The sequence below is a fragment of the Gorilla gorilla genome, chromosome 6 (assembly GCF_029281585.2).
Source record: "Gorilla gorilla gorilla isolate KB3781 chromosome 6, NHGRI_mGorGor1-v2.1_pri, whole genome shotgun sequence".
Taxonomy (NCBI): Eukaryota; Metazoa; Chordata; class Mammalia; order Primates; family Hominidae; genus Gorilla; species Gorilla gorilla.
In genome coordinates this window covers 24,762,787-24,775,567 of record NC_073230.2, presented here as the reverse complement: position 1 = coordinate 24,775,567, position 12,781 = coordinate 24,762,787, and the positions used below count along the sequence as shown (strand labels likewise).

General features: G+C 32.7%; 1 protein-coding gene across 2 annotated transcripts in view; it reads right to left on the bottom strand.

Annotated features, from left to right (window-relative positions):
- The window catches only part of AHR (aryl hydrocarbon receptor), a 47,653-nt gene that overhangs the window by 8,166 nt on the left and 26,706 nt on the right, over positions 1-12,781 (bottom strand). For both annotated transcript variants that reach the window (XR_008667389.2, XM_004045136.4), the window contains exons 4-9: positions 9,632-9,721; positions 7,404-7,527; positions 6,593-6,723; positions 3,354-3,556; positions 2,471-2,580; positions 1,671-1,812 (exon numbers count right to left, since the gene is read on the bottom strand). Coding sequence is in view for 1 of the 2 variants with exons in the window: in XM_004045136.4 (XP_004045184.2) it covers positions 1,671-1,812; positions 2,471-2,580; positions 3,354-3,556; positions 6,593-6,723; positions 7,404-7,527; positions 9,632-9,721 (800 nt within the window). In the remaining variant the exon portion in view is untranslated. The remainder of the gene's footprint in view (positions 1-1,670; positions 1,813-2,470; positions 2,581-3,353; positions 3,557-6,592; positions 6,724-7,403; positions 7,528-9,631; positions 9,722-12,781) is intronic.

Sequence of the window (12,781 nt, the reverse complement as noted above, 5' to 3'; positions counted from 1 at the left end):
CTTCAGTAATAAATGAAAACAAAATGTCTTAGTAACTAACAGAAGCACATAAAATATCAACAAATGTATACAAATATGAACACAATTAACAAACTAGACTTCTGATATATAAAAATAAGATACTCCCAAACAACAGAACATGTATTCTTCACAGGATTACATGGGATATTTTACCAACATAGACCATGTATTAGATCATAAAATAAGTCACCACAAATTTCAAAAAAACTGAAATCCATTCAGAGAATATTTTCTGACTACAATGGAATTAAGCTAAAAGTCAATCACAAAGAGGCAACTAGAAAAATCCCCAAACACCAAAAAGTACAGTAACACTGTATTTCTAAATAATTCATGAATAAAAATAAAAACAAATTAGCCAGTATTTTCAATTAAATAATAAAAATAAGATAGCAAAAGATGAGGGTTGTATTGTTGTACTTAAAGGGAAACTGATATATATGTTTAAGTATATATTTTTTAAAAGTTGCAAAAAATGATAAATTATACCCAAAGAAAGTAGAAGGAAGAAAATAATAATGAGCAGACATAATTAAAATTGAAAACAAATGTATAAAATAGAAAAAAATCAATAAACCAAAAGTTGGATCCTAATAAAGACTAATAAAATCTAATTAAAAAAAGTGCCTTCTAGAAACATTGATCAAGGGAGAAGGGACAAATTTGTAGAGGTACACACATACCCATGCACTCATATACATATGGTACACACATACTCATGTACTTCCATGGGTACTTATACACATACATACATTCATCATGTTCATGGGCTCAAAGATTCAGTATTAAAAAGATGTTAATTCTCCCCAAATGATCTACAGTTTCAAGGTAATTGCACTCAAAATCTCAACAGATTTTCAGACAACTGCTTTCTAAAATGTATATGGAATTATAGAGGGCAAAGAAGAACCAAGGCAATCTTGAAGGAGAACAAAAAAGGCAAAACAAACAAAATGACACACTCTGACATAGAAATTTATAATAAAGATCGAATAAGTAAAACAGTGTAATGCTAGACAAAATAGACAACTGCACTAATGGAGCTATTAATAGAACAACACAATCCAGACAGAGAACCACAGACAAAATCCCCTGATCAAAATACAGCGCAGCGGGGAAACAATGACCTTCTCGGTAAATCATCTTTTCAATGTTACTGGTCAATTGGGTATACGTATAAGGGCTGGGGGGAATCAGTCCTTACCTCAAGCTACAGACAAAAATCAATTCTCCAGAGTGGGAGGAAACATTTGCAATACAAATATTTGATAAAGGACTTATCTGCAGCATATGTAAGAAACTCTTAAAATCACTGCTGGGTTTAGAGAACATATTCTAAATAAAGCATTGTTATATTTTTCTTTTATTTTACCAATGACACTAGCTTTTCGTGTGTCTTTCATATGCCCAGGATAAAACCCTAGAGTTTTATTATTCTTTCTATAGCTCTGCACATGTAGCTGCTCAATCAAGTTAGTCAATTCTATCTTCTCAATGTCTCTCACCTGTGCTCTTCTTTCTAGATGAATTACTTAAACTTTTCAATTTTTATTTACAGACTAAAGTCTGCTTGAATTATTTTTATGCTTTCACATAAGAGGACTTATGAAAACAAAACCGTTAAAACAGGAAACATTATTTTTGCTTACGTTAGTGGTCTCTGAGTTGCAATGATATAATCTGGTCTTCCATTTTTATAAAGCAGGCGTGCATTAGACTGGACCCAAGTCCATCGATTGTTTTTTGTAAGAAGCCGGAAAACTATCATGCCACTTTCTCCAGTCTTAATCACTAAAATAAAATTAAAAAATTAAATTATCAAACCCCAAATCAATATATGAAAGATTACTCCTAAAACAAAGCTCTTGTGACATAGTTCTGGATGTATTTCCTTTATCCCCAAAGACAATAAATTTTAAACAAAAAATAATAAAAGGCATGGAAATAGTTTTTCAGAGTTGTTTTAAATTTATTATTTTAAATGTTAAAGGGAAGATTATGTACCAGACAATTCTAGTAACACAGCAAAGTATAGAGAGAACATAAATTGGGGAAAAAAAAGATTAAAAAATTATTTTCATTTAAATAGGGAATATTTTCCTACAGCCTAATACTTTATAATTTTAAACTAGAATTATTAACACTATTATTGTTACAATATTAACATAGATTTATGAATTGATAACGATGTAATTAAAAAATTCCCAAGCAAAACTTCATGGGCCAAAATGGTCATTTTTTAATAACTAAACAACAATATTTCTACATGGCAGGTGTAGACAAGTTAATGAACAAAGAGTGTAACCCTGGTTAATCATAATGATATGTTACTAAGTAGAAGTTTATCCATATACTTTACTTAAACACTTTACATTACGTAAGAATTTGAAACATGTACAACAGTATATGCCGTTTTTTTCTGAGATGTTCATAAGGAACTACAACTTACTTCGGATATGGGACTCGGCACAATAAAGCATATCAGCTGCATGAATAAACTGATATCCTGATCCTCTCGTGCACAGCTCTGCTTCAGTATATCCTAAAACAATTCTTCCTCTGTTTAAAATAAAAAAAGGTAAAATAAGAATGGATTAAGATTTAACATAAATGAAATAACCAAGATAAATTCATTGGTTTTATGCTAGTTTCTGCAATATGTTTTAGTTCACATTTAGAATTTCACATAAGTAGATGTGAAATTCAACACATCCATGTAAACTGCTCTTCTTTGCTTATGATTGCAAATTTCAGTTTCAGCCTATTTTCTTTTCCTGAATAAATCCATGGAAATTAGTATGCTAAAAATGAATCTAATAGAGCAGATGTATGGGTAACAGAACATCTTTAATAAAAATCTGGAATGTTTTTATAATCTATTTTTAGGGAAGAAGGTTTTTCTAATTACCTCTCTGCATTCCCACATTAGAAAGGAGAAAAGCACTGATATGTTTGATATGATATGAATGTTTAATATCAGACTCTTGCTCACAATTTTCTGAAAGTTACTAAAACTTCTGGGGCTAGAAATCAAATAACATTTGTGCCATTTAAAAATGTAAAACAAACCAACATAAATGTCATCAGAAGAATAAACCTTACTAATATATAAGAACATCATCATTTGAGACAAGTATTGCAAAAAATTAAAAAGATGATTTGTGAGCCTGATTAAATTATTTTACTGTAAAAGGCTACACTGGAAGAATATAAGATAATAGCCAATCTAATAATAAACAATATTACATACACTGTATGTTTTACATGCTAAGAGAGACTTACTGAAACATAATGTACATCCAATAAAATAAAAGTGAAAAAGTCTCACTTACTTGGCATCACAACTAATAGGTGTGAAGTCTAGTTTGTGTTTGGTTCTAAAGATAAAATTTTTGGTCCGGATTTCAAGTATGGATGGTGGCTGAAGTGGAGTAGCTATCGCAAACAAAGCCAACTGAGGTGGAAGTATTGATCCATCTTTCCCTTTCTTTTTCTGTCCATGAAGATACTTTAACTTCCCTTGGAAATTCATTGCCTTAAAAAAGCAACAACAACAAAAAAGTTCATTAAAATTAACAATATAAAATAGTGCCTTTTTAAAAGGCTCCATTATGGCTGCCTCTAGGGTTCTTGATAATTCCATAAATATTCCTGAAGCTGAGAACTGTTAGTTTCTTTCACTCCTCTCTCCATGGGATGCCCATTAAATCTATCTCAAAGAGTAATATGAAAAATATTCTAAAGGGATAAGTGAACCACTCCTTGTTCCTAATGGTCATAACATGAAAACCTATATCATTTTCCAAGCTTGCCATTACCCTATCATTTTCACCTCACACAGCTCCTTGCACACCAGGCAATCAATATATCCTGAATGGTGATAAAGTCCTAAAGTAAACATTCATTTTCAAGCATACATGAACTATATCACAGCTCATAGCATACTGCATAGTTCATAATCTTTTCTATAGAGGCAAAATATAATTTTACTAAGACACTAAAATGAATCATCATGAAAACATATAAAGAATGCAGAGCCCTACTGAGTAAAGATATGGAAGAAATTTAGAAGACAGGGAAAACAAAGGCACTTAAACATGAACATGATATATTTAATTGCTTAAAACAATATCAACCAGTCCAAGGGATGGTTCTGACATCAAAATAATAGCAGCACAAGGAGGAAAGGACCCTCCTGCACACAGATATTCCACCTCAGACATACACTCACATGTCATTTAACAAAAGGGGCATGTTCTGTGAAATGTGTCCTTAGGCAATTTCATTATCCTGTGAACATCAGAGGGTAGGTTCACAAACCTAGATGGTATAGCTTACTACGCATCTAAGCTATACAGTATAGCCTTTTGTTCCTAGGCTACAAACCTGTACAGCATGCTATCGTACTGAATACTTAAAGCAACTGTAACATGATGGTTAAGTATTTGTGTATCTAAACATAGAAAATATACAGTAAAAATAAAGTATAAAAGACAAAAAATGGTATACCTGTATAAGAGCACTTATTGTAAACAAGGTAGGCAGGACTGAAAGCTGCTTTGGTTTAGTCAGTGAGTGAGTGGTGGTGAGTGAATGTGAAGGCCTGAGACATTACTGTACACTACTATAGAGTTTATAAACACTATACACTTAGGCTACGCTGAATTTATAAAAAATATTTTCCTTTTGGCCAGGTGCAGTGGCTCATGCCTGTAATCCCAGCACAGTTTACTGTAACTTTTTTACTTCATAAACTTTTGCAATTTTAACTTTTGACTCTTCTGTAATAACACTTAAACACAGTGTACAGCCATACAAAAACATTTTCTTTCTTTATATCCTTATTCTATAAGCTTTCTTCTATTTTTTATTTTTTAATTTTTTTACTTTTTAAACTTTTTTTGTTAAAAACTAAGACACAAACCCACACATTAGCTTAGGTCTGTACAGGGTGAGGATCATTAATGATCCTATCTTCCACCTCTACATCTTGTCCCACTGGAAGGTCTGCGGGGGCAATAACATGCATGGAGCTGTCATCTCCTGTGATAACAATGCCTTCTTTTGGAATATTTCCTGAAGGACCTGCCTGAGCCTGTTTTACAGTTAACCTTATTCTAAAATAATGATTAAAATACAATAATTAAAAGTATAATAAATTTAAAAATAAAGTAAAATAATGATTAATAGTAAATACATAGTGATTTATTATTTTTTTATTTTCAAGTATTATGTATCATATATAATTGTATGTGCTATACTTTTTATATGACTGGCAACACAGGTTTGCTTCCATCAGCATCACCATCAACATGTGAGCAATGCTATGACATCATTAGGTGATAGGGATTTTTTGGCTCCATTATGATCTCATGGGACTACCATCATATACATGGTCTGTTATTGACCAAAGCATCATTATGCAGGACATGACTCTACATACTAACTGTTCACGAGCAATAATACTGGGAAAACTGTCTCAAAGCACAATTCTAAATCTGGGTCAGCAAAATCCTCTTCAGAAATAAACACATAAACAAAAATCATTGCTTGGTAATGTTAATTTAAGATTTGATTATCTGTTTCAAATTCCTTGTTATTCACAAAAAGAATATACAATATACTTTGTATTTTCTTTTCCTGTACTTGGTAACATGAGCTAAGGATACAATGAGATAACAGACAAGTCCACTCTGAGGAATCCTAAGCTGCTCCCTACAGTCAACTCCTATGCAGGTGTTCAGACTTTGTAACAAGAAAACAGCATCTCCTATCAAATGATGATTCCACAATCATGAATATACAATCGTTTTTCTATGTGGCAGTTATTTGAGACATATGGAAAGGCCATAATTTTTCTGTCTAGCAGGCATTCAATCCCAAGATGGTAAGCATCCTCCTATTAAAAAAGGGCTACATAATTCTCTCATACCTTAAAAATCCTAAAATAGTCAAAATACAAGGCTTCATGTTATTTCACTCAATCTTTGTTACTATATCCTAAAGAGCAGTTCTCTGAGTTATAGAAGACAGTCAAAATCAGAAATAATTACTTTAAAATGTTACCTTCCTTTATCAAATTATTTGGTAGCAGATTTTTAAAGCTGAAATCAAAGACAACCAAAGAAAATTGGCTTAACTTTTTTTTTTTCTATAACTTAATGTTAAACTAAATTTGGGCTAAAGATGCCTCTGCTCCTTAAGTCCTTACCAAGGAATTGCAACTTCATTTACTATATAAGCTAACGGAAAGCCTAACAGTAGAATTAAACTTTTGTAACCAAATAGCTGAGTCTCAGTCAGTCACAGGTGGCCAACTAATCAGATCATCTTCAAATAAGGCAAATCCCAAGCTGTACTCAATCAAGCCATTTCTGTACCTCACTTGCATTTTCTGTTCATAAATGCTCCAGCCCATGTTTTTAAGTGAGCTCTCTGAAGCTCTCTGGTTCTGAGGGTTGCCTGATTTAGGAATAGTTCTCTGCTGAATTATATTTTGCTAAATTAAATTTGCCTCAAGCTGTTATTGTAACAATAGTAAAAGCCAGTATCATAAAATTTTGTACCTTACCAGAAAACCAGATGAATTATCCAGCAGACACCTTAGACGACATATGAAGCACCTCTCCATTAAAGGAGAGTTTTCTGGAGGAAGCTGGTCTGGGTTATAACAGACTACTGTCTGGGGGAGACCAGTGGCTTCTGTAGAAATAAAGGCAAAACAAAATTTACTTTCCATTTTGCTGTAAAATTAAGCACTTGAATAGGTAAAATTTGTATTAGTTTCTAAACTGGAGTCTGTGTTCTGAATACAAAAAAATCATTTTCAAAAGAGCTAATGACAAGAAACTAAAAGTTTATTAAATATCACTTTTATCAGATAGAACTTGCATAATTTTTTAAATTTTTATTGAGCTATCACTGTCAACAATTTTCATATTTTCTAATGCATTTTTGTTTTCTTAACACTTTAACAAATTTCCAAAAACATTTTTTTGCATTGAGAAAAGCATTTTTATACTTGCATATGCTAGCTTACTTTTTTCTTTGGTGCATTTTAAACACAATAATTTACATGCACTCAGGTATCAACCTTGTACCTTCCTTCCATTTTTCATGAAGGTACTACTTATTTTTATAAAATACGTTACTGACTATGGCAATACTCTGTTGCCTGAAACTCATTAATGGCTCTCATTTGCCAAAATATTCCTTAGCTCATCAGGCTCTTTGTGACCTAGCTGTGGCCTATGATTGCAGACTTTACATCTTTCCACTGCTTCCCTATCATGGAGTTCTATGACCCTACAGGTTCCCAGCCTCCTTTCACAGACTCATATTTAAAAACTACCAACACTATTTTTTGTACCATCAATTCTTACCTTCAATTCCTTGTCCAGACTCTGTACACTGAGAAGGATTTAATGCCCAGTGTAGCTGACGCTGAAATTCAGCTCGGTCTTCGGTATGGATAAGTTCATATACACTCTGATGTATGACATCAGACTAAAGAAAAAAGATACAAGGAATACAACAAAAGGACTGATTTAAAAATATGGCTAAATTAATTTTAAAGCCTATTTAGATTAGTGGGTGCTTGCTAGTGGTGATGAATACAAATTGAATGATTCCTAAAATTCCCTAGTCACCTAAGATAGAACCTAAGGTAGAAAAAGCTAAAGAGACTGGCACTACAACAGATAAGCCAAAAGTTACTTGTCATCAGTTCCCAACATGAATGCTCTTGCTCAAATAAGTCACATCCCCATTCCTTAAATGCAACATATTAAAATCTGTTTATGTTCCATATCCATTTGTTAGTTTTTAGATTCTTATCTCTTCCATGCAGCTTTTCCTAACCACCCCAGGCCTCTTTGACTTCTCTAAGCTTAATGGTATTCTTTATGTATTTCCTTCACTGTTCTCTAAAATTTTCTTCATATAAAATTTTCACTCCAAGTAGACTCCACAAGAGCAAGGGATTGTGCCTTTACCATATTAAACCCACTTTCCTTCTCTTGCCTCTCACCATTTACTACAGTGCTGAGCCATTAGTGCTTAAACCAGAGTTTTCCTTTTTTTTAACTGCAAGTTATGATAAAAAATACATTTCCATCTGTCACAGGTGTGTGCACAGACATAAACACATGGAAAAGTTTCACAAAACACTTACCATTATTACATGAGATAATACTGTGTATTCTATATTATTTTATTCTATCCTAAACAACTAAAAAACAGTTTGATAGTGATCCACTGTCTCGACTGCATACCCATGAGCGAGTCACAACTTGCAGTTTTAAAAATGGTGTCTTAATCTACCACTTGCGTCAGATATGAATATTCTTCTAGGAAAAAAAATCCATGTGTATATGCGAGAAAAAAAATGGATTGGAAAATGGCTAATCTCTCTGATTTTCTTACTAATGTAAATCACAATATCAAATCATGATTAAGACAGTTATATAATACATTAGGCTTCAAACAGGCTTTTCTATGGACATTAATGTATTTTCTTTAGAATGCAAGATATCAGGAGTTTAGACTTTGTGGTAGCAGTAGTAGCTAGATACCACTACTTTAGTCATCTACACTTAAATCTTCCTAGGAACCTAATCTTCTAGTATTAAATCATCTTGATGCCAACCATTACACAATTTCCGGAAGTTGCATCTGAAACGCAAGTTGAAATATACACATCCCCTGTAACAAAACCCTTCAGTGGTTTCCACTGGGTATATAATAGAGTCGAAGCTCTAGTCTATATAACTGTTATTAAGACCAGCAGCCTTGTGAGCTTGATAGAAATGCAAATTCATGGGCCCCACTGTGAACTACTGATTCAGAATATCTGACAATGGGGCTCACAGGGATGACCAAGTTTTATCAAGGTCTTCAGGTGATTCTTGTGCACATTACAATTTGAGAACCAGATATATGAGAATAGCAAGCATTCAAATGTTACAATCTGTTCTCAAACCATAAAAGATGTTCTTGTCCTTCCAATATATCAAATATTTATAATTCCATCTATTCACTGTTCATTCAGTAACATCAAACAAGTCAGACACGTTTGTTTCCTTCAATGACTTCCAGTCTAATGCTTACAGTACTTCAATATTCCTATGTTTTCTTGACCACCCACCTGCTACACATTATTTAGGTCAGCTTATATACCATCTGATTTAGGATAACTTCCATAATCCACATAAATCAGAATTAAAGGTATAAATCATAGGATTTCACTTGTACTTTTTAACAGCATCTCATTCATTTCATAGTTGTCATATATCCTCTGCTATCCATAAGTTATTTGATAGCAAATAATTTTGTATCTTCTCCCCTAGACCCTATGTGCCTGTAAGTTTCTTATATATGAGATTCTTGATAAGCGAAAGAAGAAACACAGTAACCATGAATCACATAAAGGTTTAAAGGAATTATAGTGCAGTAAATTATTAATATTAGAAAAAATTATTAGCTATAAATACATACTGTATTCTACAGCATATATTGATACTTTATACATACAAATGGCCAACTGTGTCCCAAATATATATAAAAAGTAAATGATATAATAATATAAATGATATAAATAATATATACTTACCTGCTGAAACCCTAGATAATCTTGTATAGTAGAAGAAGCATAAAAGACCAAAGCATCTGTAGTGACAACTAATACAAAGCCATTCAGAGCCTACAAGGAAAGGAAGTTCTAAAATTAGTAATATGACTTAATATTGACCGTCAGATAAAGGTTATTACTTTTATCTCTGAAAATTCTTCTCTTCAAAATAGTTAAAATTATCACATTTCACAAACACAGCCAAAACATACACTCCTGGACTAAGAAATATCTATTCATACCTTTTGATTTGTCTATGGAAAAATGGCTAAATTTAATGCTCAATCAGAATAACTTTGGTAGAATATGGAATTCATCTTCTTCCTCATGTTTCAGATCTTCTCTTTTAAATATATTGTATATATTTTTTAAAAAGCAAACTAGACATCATTCACTATAGTCTATCACACTGCTTTTTTTTAGAGGGAAACAGGAGGCAAAGATGTTGATTAGATTCTTAAACTGGGAACATTAACAGAAAACTCTTCTTGTACAAAGACATTTCAAGCACTGATGCTAACATTTTAAGTCACAGAACATTTTAAGACTTTTATAGGAAAACACAATATATATATATAATATACAATTAAAATATAATACACATGTAAAACAAGCATACAGTGAATTTAGTCCACTAAAATTTAATGTCATTATGAACATATACCTAAATTTATCATTTTATATGTGTTATTTCTATTTGTTCACAGCACATTCACATTTATAATGTTTCTTTTTCTCTCTGTTTTGCCTGCTTTGGGTCCATTATTTTTTATTAGCCCATACTCTTTAGTTTGGATGTTATAGTCTCTTTTTCTATTACTGGATAATTCAAGTCCAATATCAACTAATACCTTTATTCTCCTCTTGGATAACAATAGTATCATAGATCACTTTATTATTATCATATATTTTAATTCTACAAGCCCTCACTATTTTCTCCTTGAGTTCAATTTGGTACTTGATCTATTCTTTACTGTGTGATCACAGCTAATGTCTTCTAACACCCTGTTTTTCATGTAAGGAGAAACACAGTATGGTTTAGTTTAAGAATTGTACTGTGTAGTCAGACAGATTTGGTCTGGACTCCTGTCTCTGTCTATTACTAGCTGTGTGGCTTTGGTTAAGCTATTTACTGCTTTTTAGGCTTCAGTGTTATTTCAAAAAACTGGCACTTCATCAGGTAGATATAATGACGATATCCCACCTAACTCAATGCTTGGCACAGAGCCAGCACTCAGTGTAATAAGGTTATATGGTTGTAGAAATGAGCAAATAAAGATTTATATCACCGTGCTTTGAGAACTATAAAGAGCTATATAAATAATAGTGATTCATTTATTCAACATGTAATAAACTATTACATACCCAAGAGGAGATATGTATGCTAAGTTCTGGGATTTAAGAGTTAACAAGTCTTTGCCCTAGTGCTTATGACGCTCACATACAGTCCAGTCGATATCTTCATTATCAGATGAAATAAATGAAATACAGTGACTGTCTCTCTTTCCACTCCAATTACTCTCCACCTTCAAGATTCTTGATCTATATTATACTTCTGAGAACTTGACTACAAAGATAACAACTATTATTTAGTATTCCTTTTTCTAAATGTTTTTATGTATTTGAGTGGTTTCTTCTCCCAAAAACCCAGTGAGGTAAGTGCCATGTTCCAGTTTTACAATAGAAGAAACTGAGGTCAAGGACTATACCTTTAAAAGTAACTTGCCCAAGGTCACATAGCCAGAAAATGGCTGATCCAGGAGATAAATTCAGTCTGGCTCCAAAGCATACTCACTTAAATAACATGATATGCTGCCTTTATGTGTTATCGATCCCAAATTGGTGCATGGTTCTGACTGTTTTGTTCTATTTTTTTACTTTTAAGTTCAGTGGTAGAAGTGCAGGTTTGTTACGTAGGTAAACTTGTGTCATGAGGGTTTGTTGTACAGATTATTTCATCACCCAGGTATTAAGCCTAGTACTTATCAGTTATTTTTCCTGATCCTCTCTCCCTCCTCCCACCCTGCAGCCTCTAAACGGCCCCAGTGTGTGTTGCTCCCCTCTGTGTGTCCATGTGTTCTCATCATTTAGCTCTCACTTATAAGTGAGAACATGTGGTATTTGGTTTTTCTGTTCCTGTGTTAGCTTGCTAAGGATAATGGCCTCCGGCTCCATCCATGTCCCTTTAACCACAAGCAGGCTCTCAGGTTTTTGACTGCAAGTATTATATGTAATACCTGGCAATTCCCTTAGGATAAACAATGGTGATTCTACCCATAAGAACTTGAATAGTTAATGATTAACACATTCAAAATTGAATATTCTTAAATTCTCTTGGCAGTAACACTATATATCCGTCATTGCACTGATTCATCCTGAAAATATCTGCTTCTAGGGAAGATTATCCATTGATCACATTCATATTATTTTGTAGAACATCATACTTTTTCAAACAGTGAAACAAATTTAGTCACATTCCAATAAACTCATTGGTGTACATGCCAGAAGACAGAAGGATAATTTAAGTACAGTTATGAAATCTCTTTAGACAAATGTTATTATCAGAAATAAAAATCTAGAAAGGATAGATGCATATCAATGTTTATATATCTCAAATGATCTCAAGTACCGGGAGACCCAAGGTTATTACTTGTATTGATTTGTCTCAATAAATTAACAGAAGGAATTAATATGCTAATTAAATAAAAGAGATCATCATTCTTTTAGTCACAAAGATTCACTCAACCTATCTGAAAATTTTGTTAAGCTCACTTATTATTTCAGAGAAACTGCAATACTGTTATATAAAATTTCAACTCCTGTCACTGAAAAACAAACCTGCAAGATTTTAACAAGTACAGTATTAAATAGCAAGAGATACATTTTAAACTTATGAAATAAACATGTGAAGTAAATAAAGACACAGTTATTCACATTGTTTCATTTTTATTCCTTGTAAAATAGTAATAAATTGAAGCTAACCTAGAAAGATGTCTTAAACTTTTAATAAATTTTTTTTTTTTTTTCAGATGGAGTCTCGCATTGTCATCCGGGCTGGAGTGCAGTGGTGTGATCTCTGCTCACTGCAACTACTGCCTCCTGGCTTCAAGCGATTCTCGGGCCTCAGCCTCC